We start from the raw sequence: 11,581 nt of genomic DNA on the forward strand, positions 1-11,581 counted from the left end.
TAAGATTCTGGCGTATTACTAATTTTAATGAAAACAAATAAAGCCTAAGTGTTTCATGGGCCTTTTTAGCCACGTAGCTTCTTGCACTATTATAGAATACGCAATAAATTCGATTTCTATAATTAACAAATGTACGCATGTTTGTTTTTTGTTACTCCATAAAATAATATCATTATTAAGCAATAATAAATTTTCAGAAGTAGATTTTTTTATCCAAGTCTACGTCCCAATTAATATCAAAGCAACCCATCAATTGTAAGACACCCCCTTGATAACATAATATTCAATTAGTAATGCCACTCAAACATCTCAAAGTTCTCTTAATAGATTGTCAATGTCTTTGTTCTGGATTAGATTTATAACTATGCCGCAACAGAAGACATATATGCATATATACATATATATATATGCCAAACCTATAGGCTAGAGACTGAACGCTACAAAAAAAAATCAGAATATTATGTCCACAATAGCATCTAAAAGTGTTATAAGCAATGTCAGAACAAGGCCCGACTATACCCAAACTATACAACAAAAGTAAACATCTTATGAAAGCTCCAAAAAGATGTGGAGCTTACCAACTCAGAGTTGAACCCCGAAATCCTAACGACGGATCGATCAAAATTCCTACCTGGACCTGCACACACGAAATAAAAATGCAGTATCCCTAGGTAATGGGACATCAGTACAAATAAAAACAAACTGATATGTAAGACACAAAGTAGAATCATAAATAACTGTTGTAAAAAGGGTAATAGAGATACCACTTGATTCTAAATTTTTGATAGCCTCCATGGCTGACATTCGACCTCATAGTAATCAAATATGCATGGTCGTATGTCGTGTATATATATATATATATATATATATATATATATATATATAGGCGGAACCCATCGATGGCCTCCTAAAGTTGGCACCAACTTTCCCTTAGACACCTTAACTAAACTTTATTCATTTTAGACACCTCAAGTAAGGTTTTGATATGTCATTTTGACACTTTTTTTATAATCACCCAAATATCTAAAGTGTGTGTAATGCACTAGCCGATGACGTGTCAAAGTGGCGATTTAAATAAAGACATGTGGCATATATATCAAAAAAAATCTAAAGTAATAAATTTTGAGTAGGAAAATAAGGGTCAATAACTCAACGATATGTGGCATCTTTTTTTAATCCAAATAATTAAAAAAAAGAATTTAACTACTTTTTCAAAATAAAATATAATATGAGAAGCACAACCCCACCCCAAATCGTCTTCTACACTACCCCCACCCCCATCCACCCACCCTCAAACCCTAACCCTTCCCTACCCAGATTGTCTTCTCTATCACCACCAGCCACCCTCACACCCCGACCCTCCCCCTCCGAAATGTGTTAAAGGAGGAAGCTTTTTTTGTTTGTTTTTGTCACTTTGTGAGTGTTGTGAGATAAGAAGTTACTTGAATGCTTGATTTGGTAAATGTGGTAGTGCATTTGCTTGACATTTTTCTGGATTTTCTTTTTTGTTGGATTTCAGACTCTATGCAAGTCAAAAATCAATGCTTTAATACATATATAATTTATTATTATAAAAAAGTGAGCTCGTAGTAGTAATTGGGTTGGGGACGATGATGAGGGGTAGAACAAAATTCTACTTAACGCAATTTATTTTATATTTGGTATTATGAAATCTATTTTACCATGGATGAAAAATAGTAACTAGAAAATGGAGAAGAAGAAGAACAAGATTTTTTTTAAAAAATAATATATATATTTTAAAAAAAACGCTCTTCACGTGCTCAAAATTTGTGCATAACACGCAATGTGTCAAGTCAGCATAAAGTATCAAAATGACACATCGGGATCTTACTTGAGGTGTCTAAAATGAACAAAACTTAATTGAGGTGTCTAAGTGCAAGTTGGTGACAATTGATGCAAATGCATGACATACCCAGCCAAATGCTAGCAATGGCGGTCTCTTATGGTAGCTAACTGACATCATATTGTCAACATTGGGCATATGTTCAATACATATAGTCTTTTAGGCAAATATGTCCCTTTCCCCCGGATTATACCTCGGAGTCCATGCATAACATGCCATGTATAATATGAACTTTGAATGCACATAGTAGGTCATAACAAGAACTTAGCAAAACTTGGCTCATTGGTACTCCTATTCTCATAATTTCACAATCACTTCTGTAGAACATGCAAATGCCTCGTGGAACCTCATATGTTTTATGAATAAGATCGAAAACTTAACTTGACTTTTAGAAAGATAACTTAACCCTGAAGATGTTCATAAAAGCTTAAGATGCTTTGCATAGTTCCTATACATGATTCCTTGATAGTAAGATTAATTATTTCAAAAACCAAGTGTTTTAGTAGTTTAAACATACAAATTATATCTGAGAGTTCTGAGAATCGACGTATTACTTTAAAGTATTTCAAAATAACCTTTAACAAGGAATGAAGACTGGTTGTAAATACTAAATGTCTTTCATAATTTTTTTAAGTCACACCACCCAAAGAAGAATAAGAATTCATACATATAAACATATAGTCAAGAAAATCGACAAAATGACATATAGATGTTGATTGCTCTATTTAATCGAAGGAGTGAAATATCAACATAAAAGTATCATGAAAGCACTCCAGCTACGATCGCAATGCCTTTCATAAAAGATCTTTCTAGCAATAAAATAGTAAAATATCACATTTAACATTTTAGGAATTTTCCGAATTCGTGCTAAAAGGAAGGACGGAGCTTAGCCTTAGCATAAATAAGTGAATCATCTAAATTTCAAGAGATTGTTGAAATTTGTTATCCACATTTATTCTTTATTGAGGTTTTTAATTATTTAACATTTATAAGATAATAGTTTGAGAATAATTAAAAGAATAATAGTGAATTTTTTGATTTATGTGCTTAAATATTTTTCATAAAATGTGACTTAAGGAGATTATTTTTATTATTCTCTTTTTTAAAAATAAATAATAAATAATCTTGATAAAAATTCAAATTTTGAAGTTTCCACCGAACAGCTTTAGTAGGAACGAGACGGTTCGGCACGTGAGTCCGAAACCGGATCCGGCCCGTCTGGTAATTAATTTACCCTAAGGGAAAGCAATTAGGCGGGAAAGTTAAAGCCCATAAGACAACATTTTTCACACTGCAATACCAATTTTTCTCTCAAAATCCGATATTTTCTCATCAACTCAGCGGTTTCCGACGAAAGAGAAATACGTCGTCGACATGGAAATGATAGACTCACCGCCGGAGCCTACGTCTGAGATAGAACTCGCGCGTCGTAAGCTTCGTGAGCGGTGGGAGTTAGCTTCCGTTCTTAATTTTCTCACCGTAAGATTTTAGCATTTTCGCAAAAAGTTAACATTTTCTTCAGAAGTCGCATATTGTATGTACACTTTCTTTGCTTTCTTATATATATAAAACAACTTTATATATCCATCTAATGTGCGTGGGTAATTGTACACGTAAAATAAGCGTGACTATGATGGATCGTACATTCATTTTCTTTTCATGCTTGTATATGTACGTGTTTGAGGGTTTTGTGAAATGTGAATATGATTTTGTGGTTAATACATTCGAGTTTTCTGGCTGGTTTGTGCTTCCATATGTGTGTGCGCACCAATTCATATGCATTGTACCAATATTGGGTTGACAATTGCGATGGGTTGTAACATTAGTTATATTATATTCATGCCTGCTAGAGTGAGTAGTTTAATGGTTTTTGTTCTTTGTTCTGCATGTTATTGGGATTACTGTAATTTCTATTGTATACTCATGGATTAAAAAACAACAACATTTTCAATGTAATCCCATAAGTGGGGTTAGAAGTGTAGTGTGCATGCGGACTTTACTTTGATAGATCCTCGGCTCAATAAAAACAATTAAGAAATTATTTTATTTTATAGATAAAAAGTGAAGTAGGTATTTGAAGGTTTTGCCCTGCATCTAACAATTAAGAAATTGTTTTTTTACTAAATTAGGATTACTATATATTTTGAAGGTATTTGAAGGTTTTGCCCTGCAACTAACAATTTAGAAATTTGTTTAATAAATGTAAGATTATGATGACTATGGAACATTGACCTGACAGTGGACATAGTTTTCCATTGAGTGTAAAATTGCATTGATGTATTTGATATGTGTTTAAATGGGTTATGCAAACTTGCTTTTTCCCTTTGATACTTGTGCATGTACTATAACGGGCATTCTGCTATTTATCCCTTTGTACATCATATGAATGTGTTGGATGTATAGTTTGAAGGTACTTGAAATTCTTTTAAAATGCTTATAGGTTTTTGAGCCAGTGCTTCAAATCAATTTGAAAATTTCAGCCGAGGAGATAGAAACAGCCCTCCTTGAGCCAAATGATAATCTTGCTCAACTGCATATAATGCTTCTGAAGGTTTGGGTTCTACGTTAGTGTTATTTTTGTTACTATTTGTGTGTATACAGCTATGTGATTTTCCAACATCTTTTTGATCTAGTAGTAGCCTTTAGTTCTCTAATAGACTAATACTACTGCAAGGCGACTTTCAAGGAGAGAATGCACATACAGGATATCAACCGTCTTTTCTTACACTGTGATGTCACCCAGCAGATGTAGTTACCTGTCCTCAATATTCTTAATATCCATCCCCAAAACAATGAAAATAAACAAGGTTACTTCCCATATCTGGTACACCATCCGGCAGGCATTTGGTGGACTATTTCAAGGGAAAGAAACCATAGGATGTTTGAAAGCAAAACTGGAAATGTAATCAGCCTTAATCATAAGTTGTTACTTTTGTTATCCTTTTGCTCCAAGATGGCTTTTGTAACTGATGTAGACACTGTTTTACTCAGCTCATTGTTGTTCTTGTGAAGTAAATCCTAAGACGTAAATACACCACCAGCACCTTCTAAATGCTGGTACACAACACTAAAAGTTTATCCTTATCCAAAAACCAATGAGTGCTTGATAGAGACCTCAACACTAGGGATGAAACTATCTAAGGTGAGGATCCAATATTGATGGGTACAGAATCCGGCGTTATTTTTTATTGATCAAAAATCGCTTATTATCGCACTATACTCCTTTTGCAAGATTAGCTCTTAGAGAAAAAATCAAATGATGAAGGGGAAATGAAATGTTGGATTGAATCGCCTTGTAAAAGAAAAACAGAAGACAAAGAGAATGAGAAAGCTACAAATCTAACTGTGATAGAACTAAGCAGTTATAGAATTTAAATTTGTCCCTGCACACTAGAAGAAAGTGTTGGTGCTGGAATTGAAGCTTCATCTATAGTTCATTAACTTGGATGTGCTAAAATCAACTATACTCTTTCTTTTCATTCAGGTTCCTTCCCATGTTGACTACCTTATCATTCTTAGTTAAGTTCATTGCTTTCTGTAAATTTTAGCTGCAACTACAACCAAAATAAAACTCCTGTTAAATTTTTTAAATGTTACTTATGTGAAGATTTTATAGCCATGAAATCTTGGGCTGTATCAGGCTGAGTTATGATTGATAGTTATATTTTGCAGGATCTTTATGCTATTTGTGTTCAGCATAAATCTGTGTATTTTCTTCTTCATGCATGCTTTTAAGATCAATTTGATATTTTTTCTGTTATAAATCTGAAATTGGACAAAACAATGCAGCAATAATCTTGTTCCAGGAGATATGATAAAGATAAAGATTGGTTTACTAGATTTGTCGCCTTTTGGCCAACTTGATATATTTACTTGTTACGGGATTGAAAATATTAGTAAAAATTGGAGCAAATAATCATGTTCCTTGAGATATTGCAAAGGCAAACATGCATTTTCTCTCTTCATCGGATGGGTTTCTATAAAATGTCATGCATGTTTGGTGCAAACTAGGATGACAACCATTTTCTTCTTACATGCAATGCGAGCTTTATATTTTGAGGCTAAGTTTTTGCTTAGAATACACACAACGAAAGAAAAGATATGGAAGTAAAACTTTGTATTCCAATATGTTAATTCGATTTCATGAGATCAACACTGCTTGATTCCAGTATTGTCAAAGGTGCTCTTTAAGCACACTAAGCGCTGAAGTTAGACGCAAAACATGTTGAGCGATTCGCCTTGCTTAGCGGGTGCTTCACTGTTGCTATCAAGGCACATTGTCGATATCAAGACTCTAAGGCATACTTTTCCTTTCTAATGAGCATAATCTTGAAGAGTTGACACTAAACAATTGATATTTTTCTTTATTATAAAAATTCAATTTCTTTCCCTATATATTTGTTATTCGTGCTTATAATTTTTAGTTTTGGATTACACACATATTTGTATTTTTCTCCATTTGTGCCTTTCTTCATTAAAGCCGACACTTTATTTGCGCTTTGTGCTTGAAGACCCAATGGGCCTTGGAGCTTTTTTGCTCTTTTTGCCTTAGATAACACGACCTGATTCCTACAGACATTGTCTTTGCTGACTAAGTATGGTAGATATCAATAGCATGACCCGGGAACAGTATCATATGGCAGCCTGGATCATCAAAAAGAGGCAAAGCAGTTTGCAATTGATACTGCCAATTTCATGGCTTCGCATAGCCTGCTGGCATAAAATTTTCATAGACAATGGACTGACTTGTGAAAGATAATTGATAAATGTGTGCTCTTAGTGGTGATATTTGACAGCAATTTTGCATTCTCAAGAGGATAAGATCAATTCATGAAATTATACATATGCTGATTGGCAGTGAAAATTGGCTAGTAACCTATTCATTTATTGGGAAATGAGCTGAATCTTTATCACACACACAAAAAAGTTAAATAATAGCCAGAGCTTTTGGAAAGAGATAGCTCAAGCAAGTCTTTTGAACTTTCTTAAAAGGGAATGTATACTAATCACTTGTATAGAGTTTACAAGTTGTCTTAAGAAGGTGAGCAGTGCATTTTGTGTGAGTACCTACGCAAGAAACTCTTAGTTAATTTTGCTGTTAAAATTATTTGTCATGTTTTGCTTTTTGTCCTAAATTGTTGTCCACTTTCCTTGAACCAATCATTCTACTACATTTGAATAACATAGAAATTTTACAGGGTCCACTTTTATACCTTCAACTTTATCCTCTTTTGTGTTCTTTTCCAATGCAAAAGTCAAACTACAATTCCACATTTTCCTCAACTAATGCTAAATTTGTGACCAGTTAAAAGTGGACTAGAAAAATGGGTTGGAGGGAGTACTCGGAAATTTTATGTCCCAACTTATTTTTTGTCCCAAATTTGTCTTTGAAAGTTCCCATTCTACTTTCAAGTTCAAAAAAATTTGCATTCCTTTCCGTTTGTAAGAGGCACTCTGATATTATAAACTTGCTAATTCTTTTTTCAGTTTCTTGTTCTGATATGGTTTGCATATTTCTCAGGGGATACCTCCTGTGAATAAACTACTTAAGGATTCTAATGGATGGGTGATAGCACTAAGCAAGAAACTTGAAATGTGGTGGCCATGGGTAGGTGATTCTATCTTTTGACTGGTATGTGCTTTGATTCAAGAGTGAAGATCTCATTCCACTCCTTTTGGCATTTCATTGCAGGTTGCAGAAGGGAATTTCCCTTTGACTGCGAAAAAGGGGTACCAAATTTCTGTCCTCCTTCCCTCCCAAAGAAATGAAATTACTCTGATAAATTTACTCTGATGAGAGACGTCTCTTCAAGTTTTGTTTTTTCGTTTTTCAGAGAGGAGATGTCCACATACAAGGCACTCAATCCGACAACTCGCCTGCTTATCCTTAAAGCACTCTGTGAAATTCGAGCTGATGTATTGCATTTGTGTTTCCCATTCCTTCTTGAATTACTGTGATTTTCTCTAGTGTTCACTATTCTGCATCAACATGCCGCAATAACAATCAAAAGTTGGATGAAACAATACATGCTGTTGATCTCTCTTTAACATATTAATACATGCTGCTTTTAGTGTTGTTCACTAACATTGTTTTTATCTTTGCAGCAAGGCGACACCATATCTTACATCAGTGAAGAAACTAAAAATAGAACTGATTCTACTGCTTTCCGCAAAGAGAAGCTTGGGGGCAATGGAAAGGAAGTTTCATTCTGGTAAGTTCTGAATGCGCAACATTAAGTATATGCAAGTATGGTTTTGACAACTCTACATTTCATGACAGGTATGATGGGAATGAAACTATTGGGCATAGATTATACAAGGAAGTTTATCAAGTTGAGTCATTGTCAAAAGTAAGGGACAAGAAAAGGATTTCTGCAATCACTTCTCAGTGGGAGACACTTGCTACTACTTTTGAAGAATTTCAGAATTTTGTGGTAAGGCCACAGTTCTCTTCAATAATTCAATTTGACTTTATTTTGTGGTTAGGCCACAGTTCTTTTTAATTTTTAATTTAACTGTTCAATAGTCATCACATTCCTTTTGGTATCAATGATAGGACAAGTTCTCATCAAGTCAAGTTAAATGGGAAGCTGATGTGGGCAAGGCAGTTGAAGCTCATGCTATTCCTGCTCTTCAGAAAATTCGGAGGGTTAGTATCATTCAGACTGTTTATAAGAGTTGTCTTATATCTTTTGGTTCTATTAGGTGAGGATTCCAAGAAAATTTATGCAGAAGTATTTCTGCTTTCGTCATAAGTTTTTGATGCATATAGATATTTTCCTTTTACAGAAGAAAGATATGGCTCTGAAGAGACAACAAAGAGAACAAAGGCTTGTAGAAGGCTTACAAAACCTCGCAATTCCTCGTTCTTGCCGGATACGTAGGCCAGTCAATTACAGATGCGGTATATATGAATTTGTTTTGTTAATCTATGTCTTCTGATTCTAATCATTAATTCCCTCATTGATTCCATAGCTTAAGACAAATAAAGTTTATCTTGGGTCTGAAATTCTGTGACATAAATTCTAGGGAATTTTATGTTTCCAGTTTAAAGCATGATTTTAATACATGGGATTGCCTAAATATGAGCTTGATATGATATAGAGCCCGTTTGGATTGGCTTTAAGTTGGTCAAAACCAGCTTAAAGCTCCTTTTTAGCTTTTGGACGTGTTTGCCTAATGCTGACTTTAAGCCATAAAGTTCTTAAAGTCAGTCAAAAATGAAAAGTTAGTATTCCTAACTTTTTTTTTCCAAAGTACTTAAAGTCATTTTCTTTGACCATGGAAATTACTTTTATATCCCTTATATTTTAACTAAATTTCTAAACTACCTTTTTTTATTCTTTTAACCCTAAAATTCACATCATAAGCACTTTTATCCAAACACTCAACTGCTTATTTATAAAAATAACTTTCAACACTTCAAAGTTCTAAAAGCACTTCATACATAAAAGTTACTTTTTTTAAGCCAATCCAAACGGGCTCATAAACTTCAAATCATGTTGGAAGATATCAATGAGATTTTTAAATGAGCATGGCACATAAGTAGGCATGGAGACCTTCGGAAAAATTGGCAGCATAATCAGATTGTATATAATTCTGAATGATTTTCTTTTTATGTTCCAAACTGTGGATGCTTACACAAGGCAAATTCATCTGCAGATGATTTTGACAGAGCAATCAAAGAGGCCATAGAAGTAACAAAGTAAGTCTTGCTAGTATGTCCTTGTTTCTTCATGTCTTGGGTTATTTTATGGGCACTGTCACAGAGTTTCTCTGCATGTCACTCAATCAACTGCAGTCATCCGACATAAAGGCAAATCTTACGATTATAGTTGACAAGTTTTTAAATGCTGTCAAACTGAGTTCCTGGTGAATGATTGGGCCATTGGAGGTGGCCTGATGATTAGGTTGGGAACTCTCAAAAATTACTAGGATTTGTTGCTGAATCTGCAAGCCCATCACACTTGCAATGTGAATCTAATCACTTTGCCTTACACCACGTGATGCCCTGTCCTTTGTGGAACTTATTCTGACACTTATTATGAATTTATTATCAATCATTTATTATTGTCCATTGCATCCAATGAAAAGAAAAAAAGGGCAGCCCGGTGCACTAAAGCTCCCGCTATGCGCGGGGTCCGGGGAAGGGCCTGACCACAAGGGTCTATTGTACGCAGCCTTGCCTTGCATTTCTGCCAGAGGCTGTTTCCAAGGCTTGAACCCGTGACCTCCTGGTCACATGGCAGCAACTTTACCAGTTACTCCAATGAAAAGAGTATTACTTAAAATTGAATGAAGTCATACTGGAACTTACGTAGACCTACTGTACTGTTTGAGCCCCCTTAACTGCATGCATCTTAATTGGCAGTAACCGCCTGGTACATGAAGTCCTGTCAACAAGAAAGATGTGAGCATAAACTATCTACTCAAGCATGTGTGAACACTGCAATGGTTGGCAGTTAGCATTTGTTTTTTTGTTTTTTTAAATTTTAAATTCTTCTAATTGTTTTCATGTCAAAACTTGTTTTGACTTTAAAATCCTTTCATCTACATTCATCTACATCCAAGTTCTCTTCCATTTGTGGCACAATAAATTTTGTCCATTACTGATAACCTTGGTTTACTGGTTTAGCAAAAGAAAGGCAACTGAAGACCCAACAAGTGAAACTAGACTGAATGAGCATGGCTCTAGGACTGAAACCAATTCGCTGGACTCCTCTCCTGCATCTAACTCAGTAAGCAGTGCTGCCACAGACAGTGAATCTGAGAGTGACAGGCCTCAAGAAAGCAATGATGATGTCGATGATACCATTGATGAGGTTGATGAAGCTGATCCTGATGAAGATGGTACTGCCTCAATTAAGGAAAATGGTCGGTTATACCATAGGCCAAGCAGTTGTCGCCACAGTACGAGACTTGCTGGAGTGACTGGCTATGCTGTTCCAGAAAGCACTCATATAGGTGCAAAAAATAGGTTGAGGCAGAGACCTAGCATCAATACAGCTGCCAAGTCTGTTGTCATTCCCGATTCAGAAGATGAAAAGTGATCAAGATGCACTTGCAACAGGAGGGCATGCCATGTGAACTGATCTCTCTTTTTGGTGCCGTTTTGTCGATTATCCATCCAAGCCAAATGAATATGGTTTGGCAAAAGCCAATCAGTTGCTACCACCTTAATCATAATTTTGTCCTATAGTAATAGCTAGCAAACATGGCTGCAGAAAATTGTCTGTAAACTTGTGCAAGGCAGTAAGTTCACTTAATGCTCCAGTAGTTCTCTGTAAAGCCGCTTAAGTCAAGATGCTATTATGCATTGTTGGTTTCGAGTATCTGTGGACGGAGTGTTCCCCTGAGCGTCTGCTTATTGCTGAATTTGCCTTTCCCACAGAGTTAAGCAAGCGAAAATAAAAGAGAGAGAGAGAGAGAGAGAGAGAGAGAGAGAGAGAGAGAGAGAGAGAGAGAGAATGACTCTGCCATCCACACATTTATCCCCATTCAATATAGAAGTTTGTGAAAAGCTCAATCAAAATATAGGGAGTTATTTGGATATCAATAGGGAAGTTCCATCTGCAAGTAAACATGTATCCCCATTCATTATGTTCAATACGTTTCTTCTCTGCTTGACAGCACTTGTGCAATCTCATATAAAATGTAAGGTTACCCCAGGTATTGAGTTTTGTTGCAAATACTAATGCATTCTTGTAAAAGAGAAAG

At 35.2% G+C, this 11,581-nt stretch overlaps 1 protein-coding gene across 3 annotated transcripts; it reads left to right on the forward strand.

The window, feature by feature from the left end:
* The first annotated feature begins 2,912 nt into the window (after window positions 1-2,912).
* LOC129889409 (DDT domain-containing protein DDR4) lies at window positions 2,913-11,220 on the forward strand. 3 transcript variants are annotated; one of them, XM_055964694.1, is made up of 12 exons: window positions 2,915-3,343; window positions 4,305-4,415; window positions 7,386-7,472; window positions 7,557-7,594; window positions 7,699-7,780; window positions 7,970-8,076; window positions 8,145-8,298; window positions 8,421-8,513; window positions 8,654-8,768; window positions 9,527-9,569; window positions 10,236-10,274; window positions 10,500-11,220. In XM_055964694.1, exons 1-12 carry the CDS (start codon window positions 3,239-3,241, stop codon window positions 10,912-10,914), a joined length of 1,389 nt encoding a protein of 462 aa, XP_055820669.1. In that variant the 5' UTR covers window positions 2,915-3,238; the 3' UTR covers window positions 10,915-11,220. The 3 variants fall into 3 exon arrangements, with proteins under 3 accessions (XP_055820671.1, XP_055820669.1, XP_055820670.1); XM_055964696.1 differs by lacking the exon at window positions 4,305-4,415 and having other exon boundaries at window positions 2,913-3,343; XM_055964695.1 differs by lacking the exon at window positions 10,236-10,274 and having other exon boundaries at window positions 2,923-3,343.
* The last annotated feature ends 361 nt before the right edge of the window (window positions 11,221-11,581 follow it).

The sequence above is a fragment of the Solanum dulcamara genome, chromosome 5, assembly GCF_947179165.1.
Source record: "Solanum dulcamara chromosome 5, daSolDulc1.2, whole genome shotgun sequence".
NCBI classification, from domain to species: Eukaryota; Viridiplantae; Streptophyta; class Magnoliopsida; order Solanales; family Solanaceae; genus Solanum; species Solanum dulcamara.